Source organism: Lichtheimia ornata (genome assembly GCF_029851405.1).
Source record: "Lichtheimia ornata isolate CBS 291.66 chromosome Unknown scaffold00014, whole genome shotgun sequence".
Lineage (NCBI taxonomy): Eukaryota > Fungi > Mucoromycota > Mucoromycetes > Mucorales > Lichtheimiaceae > Lichtheimia > Lichtheimia ornata.
This window is the reverse complement of record NW_026695334.1, coordinates 511526-534263: the sequence shown is the minus strand read 5'-3', so window position 1 is coordinate 534263 and position 22738 is coordinate 511526. Positions and strand designations below refer to the sequence as shown.

General features: G+C 43.2%; 8 protein-coding genes and 1 non-coding gene across 9 annotated transcripts; 4 read left to right on the top strand and 5 right to left on the bottom strand.

The window, feature by feature from the left end:
* Positions 1–2586: 2586 nt before the first annotated feature.
* On the top strand, positions 2587–3594 carry O0I10_004157 (uncharacterized protein; the record flags this gene model as incomplete). The annotated part of the gene is made up of 1 exon (XM_058484219.1): positions 2587–3594. The coding sequence occupies one exon, from the start codon at positions 2587–2589 to the stop codon at positions 3592–3594; it is 1008 nt and encodes a 335-aa protein (XP_058345207.1).
* Positions 3595–3661: 67 nt separating this feature from the next.
* O0I10_004156 (uncharacterized protein) lies at positions 3662–4872 on the bottom strand (the record flags this gene model as incomplete). The annotated part of the gene is made up of 6 exons (XM_058484218.1): positions 3662–3763; positions 3834–3880; positions 3963–4257; positions 4317–4457; positions 4529–4605; positions 4674–4872. The coding sequence occupies 6 exons, from the start codon at positions 4870–4872 to the stop codon at positions 3662–3664; spliced, it is 861 nt and encodes a 286-aa protein (XP_058345206.1).
* Positions 4873–5227: 355 nt separating this feature from the next.
* Positions 5228–6338, bottom strand: O0I10_004155 (uncharacterized protein; the record flags this gene model as incomplete). Its single annotated transcript, XM_058484217.1, has 2 exons — positions 5228–6208; positions 6276–6338. 2 exons carry the CDS (start codon positions 6336–6338, stop codon positions 5228–5230), a joined length of 1044 nt encoding a protein of 347 aa, XP_058345205.1.
* A 728-nt stretch (positions 6339–7066) lies between these two features.
* Positions 7067–11587, top strand: O0I10_004154 (uncharacterized protein; the record flags this gene model as incomplete). Its single annotated transcript, XM_058484216.1, has 16 exons — positions 7067–7242; positions 7338–7456; positions 7522–7611; positions 7678–7779; positions 7833–8041; positions 8099–8131; positions 8193–8728; positions 8805–9049; positions 9124–9337; positions 9393–9530; positions 9602–9898; positions 9958–9962; positions 10025–10164; positions 10224–10637; positions 10702–10964; positions 11020–11587. 16 exons carry the CDS (start codon positions 7067–7069, stop codon positions 11585–11587), a joined length of 3549 nt encoding a protein of 1182 aa, XP_058345204.1.
* A 537-nt stretch (positions 11588–12124) lies between these two features.
* Positions 12125–12196, top strand: O0I10_004153. The gene has a single exon. It is a non-coding gene; the product is annotated as a tRNA-Asp (tRNA).
* Positions 12197–12843: 647 nt separating this feature from the next.
* On the bottom strand, positions 12844–14161 carry O0I10_004152 (uncharacterized protein; the record flags this gene model as incomplete). Its single annotated transcript, XM_058484215.1, has 3 exons — positions 12844–12884; positions 12948–13939; positions 14016–14161. The coding sequence occupies 3 exons, from the start codon at positions 14159–14161 to the stop codon at positions 12844–12846; spliced, it is 1179 nt and encodes a 392-aa protein (XP_058345203.1).
* Positions 14162–14255: 94 nt separating this feature from the next.
* O0I10_004151 (uncharacterized protein) lies at positions 14256–18523 on the bottom strand (the record flags this gene model as incomplete). Its single annotated transcript, XM_058484214.1, has 9 exons — positions 14256–14592; positions 14651–14873; positions 14940–15165; positions 15217–15273; positions 15333–17560; positions 17611–17926; positions 17983–18188; positions 18256–18415; positions 18470–18523. 9 exons carry the CDS (start codon positions 18521–18523, stop codon positions 14256–14258), a joined length of 3807 nt encoding a protein of 1268 aa, XP_058345202.1.
* Positions 18524–19229: 706 nt separating this feature from the next.
* On the top strand, positions 19230–21164 carry O0I10_004150 (uncharacterized protein; the record flags this gene model as incomplete). Its single annotated transcript, XM_058484213.1, has 9 exons — positions 19230–19322; positions 19390–19411; positions 19477–19617; positions 19681–19740; positions 19809–20430; positions 20499–20631; positions 20706–20852; positions 20905–21090; positions 21144–21164. The coding sequence occupies 9 exons, from the start codon at positions 19230–19232 to the stop codon at positions 21162–21164; spliced, it is 1425 nt and encodes a 474-aa protein (XP_058345201.1).
* Positions 21165–21530: 366 nt separating this feature from the next.
* O0I10_004149 (uncharacterized protein) lies at positions 21531–22212 on the bottom strand (the record flags this gene model as incomplete). The annotated part of the gene is made up of 4 exons (XM_058484212.1): positions 21531–21688; positions 21758–21881; positions 21943–21989; positions 22053–22212. The coding sequence occupies 4 exons, from the start codon at positions 22210–22212 to the stop codon at positions 21531–21533; spliced, it is 489 nt and encodes a 162-aa protein (XP_058345200.1).
* Positions 22213–22738: the final 526 nt, after the last annotated feature.

Here is a 22738-nt window from a genome sequence, read left to right as displayed (position 1 = left end):
CTACTTCACAATGAACAAAGACCACTCTTCATATAGCATCACGCTTACAAACATAAAGATGCCTGTATCTCCAAACTTTACAATGAAACGTGGGGTTCTGAATAGAGCAATGGGCTCGGCTTGGCCAACAGCACCTTGTGTGAAAGTTTCGCGTTCAATGTCGCAAACAGCCCAAAAAATATTTTTTGCTCGTCGTCGTCGAAGAGGTCGACCCCCAGATCCAGTTTGGCTGGTAGCGACATTGCGAAATCTGGGATTGGCCACGATGGACTTCATAGTTTGACACAAGATCGCTTTCACCCCGCCGAGCACATTGTTCTATCAAAGAACTCACGCTTCATTGTAAAGTTTAGAGATACAGGCACCTTTATGTTTTACATATGCTGTAAGCGTGATGCTATATGAAGGGTGGTCTTTGTTCATTGTGAAGTAGAATGACTATGATACAGCAAAAGATGCAGAGGGACGTCTTTGTGTAACTTAGTAGTTTTGCATGACTAGAACGATCAATGAATGTAAACTTGTACATAGCTCATCATTGGCAGCCAATAGCCCATTCCTCCCATTCACCGTTGTTGCCCAAACCAATGCATGTGAACGATTCTCCTCCACCAGCCCATCATTCCCATCTTTCAACTTTCTTGATCCGAGATGATTTGGCTGAGCTACGCTCAAACAAAGAATACGTCAAATCTTGAAAGACAGACCCTGTGAATGTCTCCGTCTTTCAAACTTTTGGACGCTCCCATTCCAAATTTTCAAATGAAGCGTGAAGTTTTTATTAGGAAAAAGTTGATCAGCATGCTCGGAGCACCCTTCTGACCAATTTTCAAGTTGGAAGTGGGCAACTTCGGGGCGGTGGGCCGCCCTCTCTTTTGTACCCGTTATCCATCATTTGGACCACCTCGCATTTTAAATCTTCACAATGAAGCCTGCTGATTTTAATTGAATGGGGTTGATCACCATGTCCCAGCGAACCTTCTGACAAAGTTTCAAGATCGAAAAGGGGAACCCCAAGGTAATACATAGTATTTCGATAAATCATGAACCTGGGGCTGACCTCGATTTCCAACTTACATAGTAAACCCACATTGCACCCTCCCCTTCCAAATTTTCAAATGAAACATGAGGTCTTTTTTAGATCAACGTGATCAACATGACCAATGGCATCTTGTGTGAAAGTTCCAGGTTCGAGAGGGGCAATCTCAAGGTCATGGATCAATTACAGTGTTCATGGATGTATACAAGAAGTGTCCGCCCATTTAATTTCCACTTCTTCCACTCCCACTTTATTTCCTCTTCCTCCCAATCTCAATTGTTGACCCATTCAAGTATACAACTACCGCCAGCGATCGATTGTCCTGCTTCAACCCATCATGTCCATCCTACAACTCTCTTGATCCGATTGTCTTTGACTGAATGGCAAGTCCATGAGTGCACACAGCCTTGTCACTCTTCTACAACACACGAGTCTCTTGACACTACACGCTCTCTTGCACACTCCTCTACTACGATCAACCGTAACAGCAGCTGCCATTAGCAATGTCTCTACTTCATTGTCTCAAGCAGTTCTCTATACTTGCAGCAACTTGCCTTACGACCTCTTTTCACGTGGACAGCAGATAGCTATTGTATAGGAGCAGCTTTATTTACGCGTAGCAACTTGCTTCAATACATACATCTTGTTATGGATATGGATATGGATCTGAACAGTGCTTTGGTATATGGGATGGAAGGCTTTGGATATGCAACGCGTGGAAAAAGAGCCTTTGACCTTGTGTATCCTTTATCAACATGATGTCAGCTTGACCATTATGCATGAGGCTATGACCGTGAACGATTGATGCATCCTATTATCGTACTTTACGTGCAGCTACTACCATCATCCTTTGTACAACCTGTCAACCATCATTACCCGAATCCACGTTTGGACACATCATGCATCAAGTGCCACCTCAAGTCCATCCATTGACCTTTGTAAAACGCACGCCCTAAGGATAGGAATTCCCCAAATCGATGTATCTCCCTCATTAGAGCATTTCATTGTACCTCTTGATCTATCTCTTGTGAAGGATGTTGGATTAAAAGGGCTACTTTAGCGGATACGAGATTGTGTTAAACCTTTTGCCTTCCTGAGTTGGACCTCATCGTGTGTAGACATCCGATGCATTGTATTACAGGAAGATTTAACATTGCTTTTATTATGCGTGAGAGGCGTATGATAGATGTAAAAAGGAATGATAAATGTCTGTTGGGGATGATTCAGTGATAAAAAGGATGCATGAATTGATAAGAGTGAAAAGTGAAGAGCTTAGGTGTGATGTTGTCCATGCATAGATCGGCCGAGGGCAAGTAGAAATAGCTATCAATGAAGTCAACCACTTGCACGCCCGTTAAAAAGAGACACATCATTGTCAGTCTACTCACAATAATGGTATCCACGTATGTCTTTGTATTCGAGTACTGTGAGCAACATTGATGATCCAAATGGCGTTGATATTAGCGGGATCAAAGTGAAGAATATTCATTGGCATAGGAACAATCAGGAGCCGCGTTGTTTCTTCTTCTCCACCCTTTTTCGCACTTATGCCTCCCAAACCTGAAATACGTCGACTGCTCAAACAACAACGCTCTGAACGACAAAAGGAGAAACGAGTCGAACATCCATTTGCAAAGTACAATGAGCAGGATCAGTTGGTATGCGTCGTCTGCAGCCAAGTAGTGAAATCAGCATGGCCGGTCCACTTGACATCGTCAACACACAAGCAAAGCATTGCGCGTTTGAAGGCTGTCAAGCAGCAACAGCAACAGCAATCTTTAAAGAGATCAGCACCCGAAGAGCCCCCTGTTTCAAGTAGTAAACGGCCACGGCAAGAAGAAGAAGAGGATGATGTTATGGCAGAGGAAGACGAGGAGGAAGATACCAACAATCAACTACCTGCAGACTTTTTTGATAATGCACCTGGTGATGCTACAGTGAATGAGCATGAGGATGAGGAGCAGCAGGAAACATCAGTGCAAGAACAACAACAACAACCAACAACGAATAATGATGACCAGCATGAAGTTGCCCATCAAATGGAACACAACCTCCCACAAGGTTTCTTTGATAATCCTGATGAAGAAGCACGTGCACGTCGAGAAGCTCCTCCTGCAGAACAACTTGAGAACCGAATTGAACAAGATTATGCCGAATTCCAACAACTCATGGCAGATACCGCTATTGAAGCTGACAAGGCACAAGATGTGGAGGATGAGGAACTTTGGCAAGATCGAGATGATGACATCTTTCGACAGCAGGCTGTATTGGATGAACGTGTGGCTAAACTCAAAGCGATGCGTGAACGTGGTCTTCGCCCTTCAGCTGCCATGGCCGTGGATGATGATGAGGAGAATGAACAAGGGACATCAACAGCAACCGAGACTGTGGCGTACGATGCTAACGAAAAAGCCATTCGCGATCAAATGAAAACCGGTGTACGGAAGCTATTGCAAAAATCATCCAACAAAGCAGCACAAAGTATATTTGATGACATGGATGAGAGTGATGAGGACGAGGACGAGGAAGATGATTGGCGAGCACAGCAATTGTAAATAGGATTGTAGACAATAAAATAATAGTATTCTTTTTTTACCATAGCAACCATCCATTCTTTATTGTTTACTTGTTAGGAACATAATCACGAGACAAGTCAATATGAGATAAATGGGTGTTGGTGATCTTGAATTTACGATTACGGGTCTTGGAACGCTTTAACTTTGGCTGTGTATACACATAGGACCCATGAGACATTGCTATTCATCACCACTGCCCTAGATGATAATACTCTTACCTCGGCAACCACCTTCTTTTCAAACACCTCCATAGTTTTCAGACCAGCTGTAGTAAAAAGGAAGAAAGAGAAAAGACAATGTGTTTACTATACTAGTATTCCATGATACACTCACCCAAATATACAAACCATTTTCCAAATGCTTGGGCAAATCGGTTTCGTCGGGTATCGTGATTTCCGCCCACATCTTTTGGAATTCTGAATCAATGGGTGTATTGTAATCCATCTCGTTGTAAAATAAAACACGTGGGTTGCCATCCTTGTTGCGGATCACCAGGATCTGTCCTTCATTGGCCAACTCTTCTACGGCTTCACCCAGCTTTGCATAAGAATCCTTGAGATCCTTGTAGTCCATGCCACCTTCCTCTTTCTTATTGATCAACAACTCGAGTAAATCTTCTTTGCTCTTGATTTGATATGCAGGCTAATGGACACATCCTAATGATAAGTCATGGCTCTCTTTCTTATGCAGCATGCATTTACCTTGTATGCAAAGGTCTTGGTGTTTTGATTATATTCAATCTTGTCATTCTCCACCAGCTTTTGCCACAATGATGGGTTCTTTGTAATATCCACATGTGTGCGAGATACAATGCTCACTACGGACTGGGGCTCATCACAATCCTATATACCCATCAATGTCAATATCCATCCTCATTCTCATTCACTCCAATTCAATTCAATCCAATAATGACCTTGAGAAACTGGATCACTGTATACAACTGACTCATAGCATGATGTCCCGTGCCCGTATTGGCTGGTTGGGAGTATACTATAGCAAAACGACAATGGTCATCATGCCTGCACTATACATGGCGTCACTCAACCCAATCAACGAACCGGTTGCTTTCTTTTGTTTCTTTCTGGATTCTTGATGGGCATGTTCAAACGAAGCTCGTGTGTTATTGTTGATCGATGTATGTTTGGTTGTATGTGAATGGTCGGCTGGTCTAGCAGTTGCAGTTCTTTTCACACCAACAAGGGTGCTTGCTGACAAGTTCTTTTTAAAGTTTTTGAGCGAATCGTTCAATTGAGACATTGCAAGAACAAAGGAGGAGCAAAGAAAGAAAGAGAGCGCTGGCCATTTCCTCTGAGCTAAGTTCGGTCTTAATAAATCCCATTTTCCATTCGCTTGTTTCGGACAATGGAAGCCATCCACAATGGTATCCATGGCACTCTTGAACCACATTTCCCATGGAGACCTTCTTTACTCCTTTGAAGTATAGAATCATCATTCATGATCACTTTCAAATAAAGTAAACCCTCGTTCCTTCCACTACACTATAAGAATCCTTGTATGCTTGGCTATATCGTATATGGGAGACATCATCAGCAGAGACCCAACAATGGTCCAAATAAATTGATAACTTAATCACTGTATTGTATGAATTTTTTTACACTATCTGATGGGGTTGCTGGTGGTGGTAGTCTGTAGAATCGCTATTTCTGCGGCTGCTATCACTTGTTGTATCAGCATTGAATGTATCACTATAATCGTGTTCGGCTCGCCAATCGTCTTCAGCTTGGTTAATATGCTTTTGCAACTTAACCAATACATAGGCAGTGGTTGGGAAGAGGATCACTACAACGATAATGAGGATAACATTGCCCCATAAAACGATCTGACTTATGGTAGCGTCCATGAAGAGCATCATGATGATGGCTACAAAGTTTAAAATCAAGGCGATTCCCCAGCAAAAGGATAGGATAATATTGAAGATGCGGTATTTCTTGACGTGATCCCAGGTCCATTCAGCTCGAGACACCGATTCCTCTTGACCCTGTTCGTTTATCCAAGTGATGGGACCTGCTTCATCCAGCATTTCGCTATTGACGAGATGGGTAAACGGGTACACCTTGAACCATCGAGTGCGTATGGGTATCAGCGTGAGCAAGAACAGGACAGCAATCACCACGGTAGATATGGAATCTCGAAGAATAGCCACACGTGCATCGGCACTGATGGCTGTTAATGCCGCTGAAATGGCAAATGCTAGCACAAATATCGAGCTCTGCACGTCTACGCGCCGTCGACGGATCATCACATAAATCACACGCAACAAGGGTGGAACGCCCGATACAATAAGAGCCACAATGTCGTTGGTAAAGATTCGAAAGACGTAAAAGATCGCCATAGGTATCCCAATATTGATAATCATAATCGTCAAAAAATGCCCTAGTTGCCGCAAGAGGATTTGCCTTCGAGTGAGTCTGTTGCCTTGGCGTTTATCTTTGTTTTTCTTTTGTTCTTGGTTTATCAATTCTTGTTCCTCCCCCACTTGAGCTTCATCGGATGCCTGGGATACGCGAGCTGTCGAGTCTCCAGAAGTGTTACTCCAACGACGATCTTCGTACGGATGCATTTCCATAGTCAACTACCATAACAACACCTCATTAATAATTGATGATGACATTGCCAAGGTGATGCATTACACTACTTACATGTACTTCTTCTTGTCGCCCGTTATTATCGAACGTCCTTGGATTCTCTTGAATGTTTGCCATTTTGCTGTGATGATTGTATCTCGATATTGTTGACATTCTGATAGATTTATATACTCGATAAAATGCCATCCATGCCAAGATACAATTACCTTTATTTGGATCGTTTGTGGTCCTTGTTGTTGTTGTTGTTGCTTCAGCCAGGTCTTCAATCATTCATAGTCATCAGCCTCATATGTATTTCAAATGACATCGCCAAGAATCAAAGAATTGGTCTCTGTTAAGGTGGCGTCTCTCATATACATTGGATTTGTCGGATACAAGAGGTGCGTTATCGTTGATCTATGGATCATGAAAATGGCTCTTGGAATAGGAGAATAGGAATAATGTATACTGCTGATGAGTTGTATGCAGGATAGTTGTCAACCACGTATGTATCGTAACCCCTGAGTGGTGGTGGAATGGGAAGCACATTGTGACACGGTTTGGTGTACTACAAAAGCCTGTTAAAAATACAATCATGATAGTAGTAGGGGTGTATTTTCATGAACGTGGCGTATCATTGATGTCAAATGTGTTACGTTAGAAATAGAGCCATGAATAAGCACCTGCGAACTGGGATCACTCAAACTAAAAGAAGCATAAAATCATGGCCTTTAGAGTTGCCAAGAATCGACTATGTGTGTAACCACCGTATTAGGCTGGGGTCAAATGATTGGCGAGGTTGAGAGGAGTAGCAGCCTGATTCACTGGTACCTCTTCTTGCAACACCTTTCTATTGAGATGCAGACATGACCACCGCTACAACAGACTCGGCTTTCAACATTTTCACGCTTCCAACCCACATTGAATCCTACATTAGTCCCTTCTGGGAGACCGTGCAGGAAAATGACTACTTCCTTCTTCAACGTACCAAGCTACGCAAAAACTCGATTATGCGCAATGTCCTAGGCACTGTACAGAATGTGTAAGACGTCCCTCCACTCTCTTTCTCTCTCTCTCTCTCTCTCAACCCATCGTCAATGCTATAAGCGTGTATTGACATGTCCTTTTTATTTAAAGGCTTGACACGAAGCAATCTCCATACCGACTTCTTTATCGACGTGCCAACGGCAGTTGTCTTCAAGTCGCCGTTGCTGAAACAGAGAAACAGGCTGATACAGCATGGCGTTGGATCGATGGTATCTATAGTGTTGGTTGGGTAATGTTGGGTATGTGGATGGTGATTGATGTTTTTTGTCCATAGCCAATTTGGTTCCTCCATTGTCGGTTCTTGATGATAATGAAAAGGAAGAGTTTGTGGCAACCAAAGTCAACTCGATTGTTACGCGCAGAGGTAATAAAGTCATGTGTGTGTGGATGGAGGATCATCATGTTCCTTGGCTCACATTATGTTATGTAGATGCTGGTACGGATGAGATTTCAGCAGATGCAAACGTTCGCACAGCGTCAAGAAGCTTTAGACAAACATTTGATGTCCCTGCCACTGAACGCTTGGTTAATTGTAAGTTGATCCTCCTCCTTTTCAGGCGTACAATGATCCTGATCTTATTATAGATTATTCTTGCGCTTATTACACCAATCGATTCACCACCCAAGGATGGCTATACATCAGTGAAAACTACGTTGCCTTTTATTCTTATCTGCTCGGCTATGAAACCAAGTTGCTGGTGGAATTACGATCGATCCAAGATATCCGCAAAGAGAAATCAAAGCGTGGAGTCTTTTCTGATGCCATCAAGCTTATCATGAAAGATAGAACAGAGGTAAAGGGAAAAAAGGGGGGATGGTGGTACATAGACACTCATATGATGTTATCATAGCATTTCTTTTCAAACCTGTTCAAGCGAGATGCGGTAAGGACATTATAGATTGTGCTTTTCACAAATCCCTTTTCATTGATTACCTCGATATTAGGTTTACGATGTGCTTGTGCAGCTGACTGGATTGGCCATGCAACGTGTGTTAAAGAGCACAGCACTTGAACAATCCCCTGGGGGTGAAGTTTCCATTGATATTCGGGATAGCGACATTGATGCTGCGAGCGATAAGGATTTGGTGACCCACCGCATGGCATCTTTACCTGCTTCTGAAATCCGCAAAATGATGCAGCCTCTCAAGATGGATCTTGCAGCACAAAAACGAGATGAACGATTCCGTGCACGATTTCGATTACCACCTACCGAGCAGCTCTTGACCAGTGTCCACGCTACGTATTTTGTGACGAAGGAGGATGGCGAGGGAGGAGGAGAAGAGAAGCAGCGTACGCCAGGTCGTTTATGCCTTTCAGAATCCTTCTTGACATTCAATTCCACTGACAAGGGGCATTATCATGATGCTGTCATGCCATTGTATACCATTCGTCGTGTTGAGCGTTTGAATGAACCTACCCAAGCGTTTTCGATAAAGATTGACAACTGGCACCAGGATCATGCCCAATTTCGTCTCAATGTGTAAGGATGGATGGTTGTGGTTTTTTAAAAAAAGGGGGGATTGTAAATGATGGGATCAATAACATGGCAACTTTAGTACAAAGCAGCAATACGAGGAATTCTCCAGCCGGCTGACTGCCAATCTACGCAAGCAAATCAAGTACATGAAGATGCTTAAGCGTTTCCTTGCAACATGTCCATCCGAACTCGTGGCTGCTGACAAGTCGCTGGATGATCTTGACAAGAAGCATGGTGGTCTCGGCCTCACATTTGGATTCCCCGGCGATGCTAAAAAGCTAAAGGACAAGAGCAAGATGAAGTTGTGGAAAAAGTACTTTGATGGTAGGTGGTGGTGGTGGTATTATGGAAAAACAAAAAGGCCATATCATTGATCATGATGATGGGGGGTTTTTTAGAATATGGGCGTAACCTGACCATTGTCAAGACACCACAATTTGGACGCCTTGTACGCGTGGGCTTGCCTAATCGTTTGCGTGGAGAGATCTGGGAAGTGTGTTCAGGTGCAATCCAGCAACGCTTCCTCAACCAAGGCCTTTACAATCGCATCTTGGAGGAGAACAAGGATAAGAACTCTCTAAGTCTTGAGGAAATTGAAAAGGACCTCAATAGGTAAGTGTATATATCCATAAATGCATATTCGATTGGCTCATGTCGCATCTTGTAGGTCGTTACCAGAGTATTCTGCATACCAAACGCCTGAAGGAATCAACAGCTTACGTCGAGTATTGAGTGCCTATTCATGGAAAGATCCAGAACTTGGATATTGTCAAGCAATGAATATTGTTACGTCCGCTATTCTCATGCAAGTTATCGTTGTCTTTGTGTTTTCCTCCCGTTTCATTGAGCTCCTTTCTGATGAATCTATGTCTATAGTTACATGAGCGAGGAACAAGCATTTTACACGCTTAGCGTGCTTTGCGACGATATGCTACCAGGCTATTACAGCACTTCAATGTATGGCGCCTTGTTGGATCAAATCATCTTTGAGCACTTGTTGGAAAGCACCATGCCAATCCTCTACAACCATTTCAAAAAGACCGACATCCAGCTTTCAGTGGCATGCCTGCCTTGGTTCTTGAGCCTCTATATCAACTCGATGCCTTTGTTGTTTGCATTCAGAGTACTGGATTGCTTCTTTATGGATGGTCCCAAGATCTTGTTCCAGATTGGGTAAGTAAACCTTTAACTGTGCCCTTACATGTTTGATGAAACTAACATGTCATTTATAGCTTAGGTATTTATAATTTGCAATGTTGATCAATGGCGTATGAAATTAACCTTCGACTATGTTGCTAGCTATTCTCAAGATCAATGGTGACGAACTACTCAAGACAACCGATGATGGTGCTTTTATGAATGTGCTCAAGCATTATTTCAATTCACTACACGAGCCATTGTACCCTGATTCTCAAAACAGTAAAGCTCGCAGCCTAACGGTGAGTATTATTGCTTTAATGGATAACATACAACAAGCTAATATGGGACACATACGCAGCGTTTCAATGAGCTCTTACTCGTTGCCTATCGTGAGTTTGGCAACATTACCGACGACAAGATCCGGGAGATGCGACAGACACATCAACTCAAGGTTGTAGCTGGTATTGAATCCTTTGCCAAACGATCAACATTGCGCAATATCGATGATACAGCTGGGCTGGATAAAGAGGAACTTGGCATTATCTACGACAAATTCCACAATGTGCAATATTATCGAAGCAAGGAGAAGGGAAGTGAGCGCATGGATTACGCAGCTTTTGAGATCTTGATTGGAAACCTTGCCAGCTGGGCCAAGTTCTCTCAAAAGAACAAGGAAGGTGACCAAGAACGACAACTCAAGGTTGGCAAAACGTTCCTTGTACGACTCTTTAAGCGATTCGATAAAGGTGATCAAGGGGGACTTAGTTTGCAGGTATGCATTGTATGAATGTGTGTGTATGTGTGTGTCTCCATAATGCTCAACTTTATTGTAATAGGACGTCATTATTGGTCTTGGATCTATTATCAAGGGCGACCACAATGCACAGATCACGTTATTCTTTGATTTGCATGACACCGACAAGGATGGCTACCTGAACCGTGACGAGTTGCTTGAATTCTCAGAGTCACTGCTATGGATATTCCGTGACATGACCGATGAGCATCTCCATTCAGTGTCCACATTCCTTCGCAATGCATTCGAGTATTCGGAAACCAAGGAGGACTCGCAGGACAAGTTTCTTTCCATGGCTTCATTGAGGTAAAAAGTGATATGGACTTTTGTGGGAATTCACCAAGCTGATTTATGATGATAGGATGCTTGTGTTGGCAGACGAGCTCTTGGAGAACTTTTTTGATCATGAGTTTGCACAATCCTTCAAGTTGGTCGAGAAGCCTGCTGAACAGCAACGTAGCCTTGGACGCGAGATCTTTGATAGCTTACTGGCCACAGGAACCAAGTTTGCCAACAATGCAAAGCAGAAAGCCCTCGTTTCATCACCCTTATCATCCAAAGCATCGAACGTGTCATCACCCACCACCAGCGATACCCAATCCATTTCGACTACCTCTTTATCTGTTAATCCAAAGCAAGATGAGAAAGAAGATATCGATACAACGCCACAAGAACCAATACAGCATGACGAAGCAAAGAAACAAGAACCTACATCATCCAAGAGCGGTCATGGAGAAGAAGAAGCAGCATCATCAGCAACTGAATCTCCAAAGAAAGAACATACCAACGCTGATGAGAAAAAGGTAGATGATGTTGAAGATTCAAACGACGAGGACGAGGATGAAGATGTATTGGAAGAAGTTGATCGATTGTTAAAAGAATACGGTGATGATGATGAAGAAGAGGATGATGATGCAAAATCCACATAGCTACCTTAATTCTCAATTACCAATGGTCGTTTTATTAACTTTATATAAAATAAACACGCAATACGTGATGGATACATATGATCGAGTGGTCTTTATTTATTGATGAGATGAACAAACATGAGTCTCTTTGGCATTCCTTTCGAAGACGCTTCTATTTAAGTGATGTACATAGAACGAGAGATGGCTACAAGCGGTGTGTGATAATAACAGGGACTCTGTACGGGAAGTATACGCGCTCAAGGATCACATTATGAAGATTCACCACTGCGGAATTCCAATGTGATGACTCTACCGCGAAGCCAATCATGAGCAACGCAAAACACTAATTTTACTTTTGCTTGAATTACCACCTATTGACCTCCCCAATCAAATGCATACCAATTCCATTGAATAGAGTGCCCACTCCGCTACGAAATGATACTAATTTCTACATCCTACGATAACATTTTTGCACTTCTTCCACCTTCTATATATGGAAATTTTGTGGTATATATAGTATCGCGCGCTTAAAAAAATGTACAGCGGTCAGAGATCCCGTCTCGGATAGTATAGTGGTCAGTATCCCCGCCTGTCACGCGGGAGACCCGGGTTCAATTCCCGGTCCGAGAGCATTTTTGTTTTTTGCGTTTGGGAAAAAATGTTGTCAGTTGTTTGAACATGGCCACTTTGGTTGATTGCGTGTTGATTTTATATTGTTATGCATGTTTTCTTTTACAAGATCGGACGATAAAGCATGGAATGATTAGAAAAGACCAAAACCTTGCGTGTTTTGTACATTTGCATGATTGAATCAATCTATGTTAGACATCAAGGCAACTATGAATCATGTAGACATACATGTAAAAACCCAAGGGCATGATATTTGGTCATCGACATGATCTCAGGGGATTCCGATGGTTGAATGCCACTCGTAATTTATAACGATAGGTCATTCATTGAATAACAACTATGCTCTCTACAACAATAATCGACAAAAGCGATCCAATGCTTTGGTTGACTCCATAGTTGCTTGCGTAGCAGAGGAATCATAATAATTACATGGTACAATGATCGCTACTGGGGTTGATAGTAACAATGACACCACCAGCTCATGAAGTTTTGCTCCTTAGCAGTTGTTGTACAAGTAGGAGATGCAAACAAGGGAATATTTACTATTACTTTCAAATAGGATGACATGATGGGATGAAGTATGACAAAAGATGATGAATAATGTTACAGCTATATTACAATGAGGAACGTCGCGGGGGAGGAGTGTGCTATTTTCTTGCTTGACGTTGTCTGAGGGTGCCAAACACCTCTATCATAATAAGGATTAATATACATTGCCCTTGGTTTCATGCAAGAGATGATGTTGTCGTACCTGATGTTACCAATGGCGTCATGCGTCCAAATATTTTGTGTCCATCCATGTTACATTGTTGACGTAAATGGCGCTCCAATTCAGGCATTTCGGCCCATGCTGGGGTTTCATTCAACTGAAAATCAGGATCCACATGTGATGATGATGCTTCATTGTTCTCGGCACCCGTTTTATCGCTTGATTGCTCATTTTGTTGTGAGGGCATTTCAGTATTATCAGCATTAGATGGCTCTTTTCGAGTAGCTTTGTTTGACGTGGTCGTCTTTTTGTCTGTTGAAGTTGTGGATAGCTTTTTTGATGTGGTCGTCTTTGTGCCTGTTGAAGAAGAAGGTTCATTTGCTGCTGTTGTTGCTGCTGCTAGGGAGGAGGAAGAGGATTCGTTTGTTTTTGTTGCTAGGGAGGGTTCATTGGTTGTTGCCGTTGCCATGGAAGACTCATTTTCTGCTGCTGCTGCGGAAGCTTCTTTTGTTGTTGCTAAGGTAGATTCATTCGTTGTTGTTGCTGGTGCTGCGGAAGACTCGTTTGTGGTTGCTAAGGAAGACTCATTCGTTGTTGTTGCTTCGACTTGAGTTTCCTTGGATATCGATCGTCTTTGAGTGTCCTGCTTTCCTTTGTTGGAAATCGATGAAGAACGTGGTTGCTTTTTTGGATTGGTATCAACTGAATGTGATCTGGAAGCACGTGATGCATCGTGATGAATGCGAGTAGGTGATCTTAGACTCTTTCGTTGCCTACTGCTGGTACCAGTGGTGCTGCTTTGATTCGCTGTCGGGCTGGTCAATGAAAACGAGCGATAGCTTGTGGGTGAATGAAACGATCGGCTGGTCAAGGATTGGCGACTAAAGCTTCTCATTGAGTTGCCTTCCATGCTGCTCTCGTCAACGATGGTGTGTCGCGATGATTGTACAAGCTTCACTTGGTCGGTTGATGTGAGGTCAGCGTTGTCGTTTGCTTTGTGTCGTTTAGCAGGTCGTCGCGTCTCGATCAGCGATCTAGTATGAGTGTGTGTTGTCATGGTCAGTCCAAGCGATCCCAACATGAGGGTGAAATACTACTACCACCACCTACTCAATAGTGTGTGTCTTGAACCACTCCAAGTGTTCATTGTAGATACGACGAAGTTGGGTAGCCTTTTCATTTGCTGCTTGTTCAAGCCTTTCACGTTGTGCACGAGCCCAGTTTTCACCCTTGGCAACGAGTTCTTTATCGGCCATGAAAACGGAAAAAAGAGAGGGAAGAAAAAGGAGATTTTATATCCATGTGCCATTTTTATTGTCCATCCATCCTCCTCACCCTCCTAACAGCTAGCTATACACATTTTTGGCTTTTGAATTCATGTATCCTATCCAGAAAACGCTCTCTTCGTAAATATCGACTGGTGGATTCAAGAAGGGCAGCTCGTCGTGTATCCATGGATGATCGCGTGTCCTTGTTTCTTTGTTCTCCATCATTCTCTTGATCCTCGTCCTCGTCTTCCTCCTCAAGTGAAATGCCTGATGTTGAATAAACAGCATTCTGATGCACTTGCTTGAATCGAATGTATGCCATTTGTTCTTCCATATCCTTAACTTGTTGTTGCTTGCTCTTTAACTCCTTGTCAATCTCTCGCAGTTGAAGGTATAATGCGTATAACGAGGGTGATGAGCTATTGGATGATATCAGTATAATCCGGATACATAAAAGATGGATTAACATAGACGTACCTTGATTCTTGTGGTTGAGCAGGTGATCGCATTCTAATCCTTTCATTCTGGATCTTGCTCTCCAAATCATCAATCTGTTGGCCATACGTTTTGCATCGAGATTTAAGCTGTTCCCACTTGACCAATGTCTGCTTATCCAAATTCCTCTCCTTGAGTTCCTTCTTCAGCTTGGGATCAGGCTTTGTCTCCATGAGTGCTTCGATTGTCGACTTTTTCACGTTTACTATATATATGCATAGGATGGATGAGTGTTGTGGAAAGAGAGAATAAAAGTTAAATATCAACGTACATTTGATGGAGTTTTCATCGAAATAACCGAGGGATTGCTTGATCTGGATAATATGTGGACGCTGTGTTCGTGCCTTGGTGGCAATACCATCGGCCACAGTACTCAAGTCGAGAGCATCTCCAACTGTCCAATTGTCGTTTTGAAGATCGGTATATGTTTTACTTGCAGCACTCTGGCGTCGTTGTGATTCAACTGCTTGCTTAAGCTCTGCTTGTTTCAATTCCAACTATAATGTACATTAGATACCTTTTGATACCGAAAGTAAACTAACTTTTACCTTTTCAAAGTCTTCATTCATTGCCAAGTATAAGCTTTCAAATTCTCTAGCCATTCCCTATAACGATCCATGATATCAGCTTTGTGTCCTTTGCGTTTTTTAACATTACACTTTACCTCTTCTGCTGTAGGCTTAGGCTTAGGCTTTGGTGCCGGTGCTGCGGGTGCTGTCTTTGGTTCTGTTGCAGGTGCAGAGAATGATGATGGAGGAGGAGGAGTAGGCGTCTTTACAGCTGTGGATGGTGACTCAGCCTTGGCCATAGATCCAAAGCTTGATGATCCAAATCCTTGAGACACAGGGGGTATTTTAGCACTTTCTCCAGCGGCTGCTAAGGATGCAAATCCAGATGGCTTTGTTGCGTCAGCAGCACCGAAGCTTGTTGTGGAACCAAATACAGGCTTCTCTTGTTGTGGGCTCGCGAATAGGCCATGTCCAGTAGTTGCTGGTGGTTTTGAAAAGAATGAACCACTTTCCTTTTTATCATCATCACCACCCAATGAAAATCCTGCCACAGGCTTGTCAGTAGTTGACGATGGCACAACTTGTGGTGTTGGAGGCTTTTCTTCTGGGGCATCAGGAAGCTTTGCAACTTGAGGTGCCGTGGTCTCTGGTGCTGCAAGTGGCTCTTTTTCCTCCACAGGTTCAGGCTTGGCCTTGACTTCCTCTTCTTCTTCTTTGACAGGTATCTCGTTTTCTTCTTCCTCAGGTTCCTCCTCCTCTTCCTTGACAGCATCTTCTTCCTCAGGCTCTTCTTCTTTGACAACAATCTCCTTTTCTTCTTCTTCAGGCTCCTCTTCTTTGACGGCAATCTCCTTTTCTTCTTCTTCAGGCTCTTCTTCTTTGACGGCAATCTCCTTTTCTTCTTCCTTGGGTTCTTCAGTCTTAGCAAGTGCAGATGCAAATCCACCAAAACCAAATGTAGGCTCCTTTGGCTTTTCCTCTTGAGATGCAGGCTTAGTGGAAGGTGCACCGAATGCAGGTGTAGCGCCAAATGATGATTGACCAAAGGTAGGCGTGGTACCAAATGATGATTGACCAAATGCAGGTACCGATCCAAATCCTGAAGATGGCTTTGAAGTCTCGGTCTTGGCTAAGGATGCAAAGCTTTGTGGCTGTTGAGGAGTAGATGGCTGAGCACCAAAGCTTGTAGATCCAAAGGCAGGAGTCGTGGTAGTACTTCCAAGACTGGTCGTTTGTCCAAATGCAGGTTGTTGTTGTTGTTGTTCAGTCGACTTGCCAAGAGATGCTAAGCTTTGAGTAGGTTGAGGTGCGGATGGGCTGGCACCAAAACTTGTTGCGCCAAATGTAGGTGCTGATCCAGTATTTCCTCCTGCTGTTGCTGCTGCCATTCCAAAACCTGTAGCTCCTGTTGCTGTTGCTCCTGCTGCTCCTCCAAATCCACTTGATCCAAACATGCCACCACTAGCAGGATTCTTTGCATTGCTGCTCATTGTCAAACTTCGGAAGGATGTAAAACCGCCACCACCGCTGCCGGTACCTTGACCAGCTCCTCCAAATCCTCCAAATCCACCGGTCGTTGCTGCTGGTGTAGATGATTCATTTGATTTACCAGAAAGGAGTGCAGCAAATCCATCATTCGAACCTTGTTGTTGAAGAGCAGCACCAAATGGACTACTTCCAAAGCCAGAGGATGGTTGTTGTTGTTGTGGCTGTTTGGGTGGTTCAGATGAGAAAGCTGGTGCTGATGTTGCTGGAGCTGTTGTAGGTGCTGGGGTACTAGGAAATTCGGATGGCGCCTCCATGATATCCTTTGCATCCACCATACCATGATACTTGTGATTGCGAGCAGCCAAATCGGTATTGTAACAATGATATGCACAAATCTGATCCTCATCATTTAAGAGGTACATGGTTGGCATTGGCTTGACATTTTCTGAGCTGGTGGCGGGATCATAGGGTGGTAATGGCTCTGAAGTAGAGAAATCCACAGCAAGACCAATAGCAAATGTGTCCATGTTGGTTTCTTCAGAAAGCGGCAAGCTGGCAAGACCATTCTCTGGGAGCATCCATGTTGCCCAATCTCCATTTTCATCTTGACCAATCACTGAAATATCGGTAGCTGCACTGTGAGCAAGGATCACTGCTGTCTTCATATCACTGCTAAAGTCGCGAATGATTTCCATATACATGTTGGCGTCACGATCATCCATGCTGAATACGGGTGTCACTTCGTCGAGATGAATGTACTTTGTTGGTCTGTTCTCTGATTTTGCAAATCGTTGAATAATGAATGCATCATGGATGTGCTCGTCCGTGCCACTTTGACGCAATTGTGCATAAACTGCCAAAAAGATGTGTGTCTCGATCCATAAAACTCCCAACACTAAACAATGAAATTAGATACCTAATGATGCCACGTAATGATGGACTTACCATAACGAGATCCAGCTTCTTGCATTTTTGAAGGTTGTTCAATCAATGATTTGGAAGCGCCACTTGTATCAAATGTCTCGAGTTGACCATCCTTTTTGCCGCATACGATTTGCTTGCCCTTGGGTGACCAGCAAAGGGATGTGATATCATTGTTGGCGATGGATGCAGTGGTGGCGCCATTGGTGATATCGACAAACTTGCATTGATTGTTCTTTAGGAGCACAGCAGCGAGGTTTGGATGTGCGTCAGGATTGGGCCGAATGTCGAGGATATCCTGATCCAATTTGAATGTACTTGTAGGTGCAACGTTCTCTCGCTAAATAGATATTGTAATCAGCTACTACTACTACCACATTCCAAATGCTTCATTACCTGTTGAACAATATCCTTGGCGTGATAAACAAACACTTCACCGTTGGTAACAGTGACCACAATGCGAGCTTCTTCTGCTGTCAATCGTAAATGCTGTATCGCACCTTGCACTCTGATGAAGATCTTATCATCCACTGATCCCACGCCGCCCTTTTCAAGGCTCTTGGTTGTTGATCGTAGTGTCTTTGTTGATCCATAGATAAATCCTAAATAGGCAAAAAGTGAATAAAGAAGACCTTGTAAACCACCCTCCCTCGTTTTTTCATTCTATACCTTCAAGAGTAGCTGCCACATAGTAGCCATACACCGATGAGCATGCTAATAAAGAGACGTTTGCTGGATACTGATTGGTGTCAAATCGTGGGTATTCGTCTTGGACTTTTTCCTGCAAAGCGATCTTGGCATCGGGCACAAGACTTTGGAATCGAAAGAGCTATGAAGCGTGTCAGCATTGAGGATCGTGTCAATGGCGAGTGTGGGGATCTACCTCGGTTTCTTTGCTTGCAGGTTCGTCACCAGCCAACACCTCGAATTGATTCATGATTGCTGCGCAAGAAGGAAGAGCTGAGAGTCGCGAAGAGGAGGAGGCGCGTATTGCCGCTTCCCAAAAATTGTTTCAAGCATCGCAACAGTCATTGGTCGTGTATTTGAACAAAGGCGCAATTCCCATACAGCACACAATGATCCTATTCGATTGCCATATGTAATGATGACATGAATACATTTCTCATGCATTTCCCTCGTGGGATACACCAATTACCATATATCAACAACCCCCCACCCCCACCTCCATTCTATTCATGAGAGCCATACTCATTTTGTCTTTGGTACTGCATCATCATCATCATCATCATCATCATCATAATGCGACTTTGAATGCGTAGCACAATAAGCTATTTAGTAGTATATTTGAGGATAGAAGCTATTAATGATTACAAACGATCATGCCCTTGATGCTACAGTAACTACCATTTAGAAAAGAGGTTGCTTGTCAGCATACCCAATAACGAATGAGTGGGTGACTAAACATGTATATAAAAGGATGAATGTTCATTGCCCAGTTGTATGTATACAACACACACACAATGAGAGGAGGGTGGTGGTAAATAACATATGAAAAGCACGGGACACCACGTAAATGTGTCGGGTCATGTGAGGCGTTGATCAATCACCTTTTCCGCATTTGTCTTTTTTCGAGCCCTCTCTTTCTCTTCTCTCCTGGAACATCTTTTTCAGGGCCCAACTTTATGCAAGATATTCATTTTACTCCATACACAAACTTTGAATCCTTCGAGGAAAAACGAAGAAAGACTGCAAGAGCTTGTCTACATTGCCAAAAAGTAAAACTTGTTTCATTTGAGGATCTCTCATTTCCCATTCGTCTAATGCGTCCCATTTTCACTCTAGGCACATCTCACTTGCGACGACGGTAAGAAGAATACGCTATAGAGGCAAAGGATGTAACTCATGCATGTATGTATGTACTCCTCATAGGTCGACCATGTCAACGATGTATCAAGCGCGGGTTAACAGCAACTTGCATGGATGCTCCTCGGAGGCAGCAGCAACAACAACAACAACAACAACAACAACAACAGCAGCAGGCGAAACAAATGTATTCAGGAAATGATGCGAGTAAGTAGTAGTGATTATCATGGGTGATATGGGAGTATGCTAACTTTGGATATGTGTGGGTAGTGTCTTCCAGTGTGCATACCAGCAATCAGGGAATTCTGGATCACTCCCAACCACCGACAGGTAGGTATAATTTTGTGATCGATCGGAAAGGGATGTGTCTGAGTACTCACTGGTATTTCCTTTACAAGATGAATCACATATGGTCGATCCAACTTCATCCAATGCTGTCCTTGCCAATCTCGGTGCAGGTTTAGGATTCGGTTCTGAAACAGCTGGTTTGGAATATGGATTCATTGGTAACATGCTTGGTGTGGGAGATTGGGCAACGGCAACACCAGCATCACTTTTGGCTACAACAACGACTACCACCAATACTACTACTACAAACAACAACAACAACAACAACAACAACAACATGAATCATAATACCATCAATAACGCAACTCCCGCCATGCATCTTGGATCTAGCAACAACACCATGCCAACACCATTATCCTCGCAACAACAACAACAGCAGGCATTTTCCACCAATACTACTGCACAACATCAATACCTTCCATCCGTATTTCCCATGTCAGCCACTGTCGCTATTGCTCCAGGGGCCAATCCTCTTGCCAATGAAGAAACCAATACGAGTTCCTACCACAACAACAACAACAGACCAACCACCTCCCCCTCTACATCCTCATCACCCACGACTGCTGCTGCTATGGAAAGGAGAACAACAAAGCATTATCCAGAGAGAAAAGTGTGTCGACCTTTTAATTACGCTGAAGGATTTCATTATCTCATTGAATACGTCAAAGAAAAGTAGGTCTTGCTGCTGCTGCTTTTGCTTTTGCTTTTTGCTATCCTATTATTTAACATTTGAACTTTAGGATGAACCGGGAAGATTTGATGCGCATCAGCCGATCCTTGGCTCTATTTCGACCTTCATTCCTGGCATTGATTATGAACCTTACCGAGGATGATCTGGTATTCATGGAACAATGTATTCAGCGGACATTGCTGGTACGTGTCGGTATATGTGGATCGTGGAAAAAGATGGAAATTGTAGTGCTCACGTGAGAGCTATATACTTTTAGGAATACGAAAAACTTATCAGCTTCTCAGGAACGCCTACCGTCGTATGGCGACGCACAGGCGAAGTATGCTTGGTGAGCAAGGAGTTTCTCTTATTGACACAATGGCCACGGCATGTATTGTTGGATAAAAAGACATACATTTATGAGGTATGTAGACCATTCAGCAGCAAAAAGGATACAAGCTAACTACTGCTATTAGCTTATGGATAATCGATCCGCTGTGGATTACTGGGAAAGGTTCTCCTTGCATGCCTTTGATAACACCGATGAATCCTGTATGTCGTCTTGCATTCTTAAAACACCCACGCAAAAGCCTGTACCTTGTGCATTCTGTTTCACCATCAAGCGCGATATCTTCGATCTGCCAAGCGTGATCATTGGCAATGTAAGTAGCAAGATACACTATAAAGGAATGGGTGTTGACTTTTCTATGGTTAGTTTTTGCCAATCTTAGGATGATGATGAGGTGCTCTGAGCAATAATATCAAAAGCATATTGTATTATACTATCGCAAATCAAAGTTCTTTCTTTATCTTCAAGTGTCATTTATGGGGTTTCTCCAAGGTCATGGTTGTGGTGGGATGATGGGATTATAGGGAGGATATGGAATGACCGATATTCATGCATCAACAAACACCGATCCATGGGCTGTATAAAAGTCAGCCGTTCTTTTCTTTGTCTTTGTACATGACGAAAATGTGCCAAAAAGGGTGGTGGATAAAAACACAAGAGGGGTAAAGATCATTCATTATTAAGACAAAGAGGATTACTATTCTCGTACAAGTAGGCTGGTTGGGAGGATACAATGTAGGTGGTGGCAAAAGTCTAGTCATCTTTTTTCTTGTCTTTCTTGTTGTGATGGAGGCTCTTTTTCTTTTTACTCTTACACCCACGGGTACCAAGCACACACCATTTCACTTTGAGAACACCTGTTTTAAGAACACCAAGCTGACTAAATATGTACGGAGTAGCATCCAAAGATTCTAGGATGCAACAACAAGGTTAGCGGAGGAGGTACGACAACATACAAAGACACGACGCGCGGAGCTTACCATCAGCACAGCCTGGGCAAGCATCCGAAATGGTGGCTTCCACCTCCTTGCCTTTATGCATAATGAGAACCTTTTTGTTACACCATTTGCTCCTGGCATCTTCGTTGCCGTATTGCTTGAGATTCTATATACAGAACCCATGTTTAAGTTACGACGTATACATTTACGATGGATGATCTTATTACCAAGGCAACGATTCGGCTATGGTCGTTTTCATGTGGGCCACATGCACCTACAATAGCAGCAGTGAATCATTATTATGGATACAACAATCATGATTAAGGATATGACTTACCCCATGCACCACCTTCACTTGCAGGGTGGAAAAAAGTTATACGGCCACTGAAGAATCCATTAAACTGATCTCGCTTGTTGTTAATGGGTGCGGTGTATACCACTTTGGCATGTAGTAGTAGGAGAGATACAAGTAGCAAAAAAGCAACCAGGAATCTCATTAAAGCAAAGAAATGTGTTGAGGAAAAGAAAAAGTGTTGTGGGTTGTAAACATCAATCCGGTATCGTTTTGCTTGCTTTTATAGATATCCACAACGACGATGTCTTATGAGCGGATGTCGTTGGCATGGAAGTTACAATCACTTACCCACACACGACATCTGATGTTTTCATTCCCGCCAACCCCTTGCTTACCCCCTTTGATCCTTTTACCTTCCTATTCAATGAGCACCGTGTAGAACAAAGGGAAAGCGATGCACATGATCAAGCGAAAAACTGGATTCTTTTGAGCAAGTCAGAGAGAGAAAATGGAAGTAAAATCGAGAGCTTCATTGCGTATAAGGATAAAAGAGAACCGTAGCCAGTAGAAAAGTCAAAAAAGCATCAAGCTTTTTGTGTTTATATAGGCGACCGAGCACATGCATGCATTAACAGACCAGCTAATAATACATGCTATGCCATGCACCCAAACACACTTTTTGGCTTTGGCTCTCAATACGCAGCCACTCGCTTCAACCCCCACCCCCC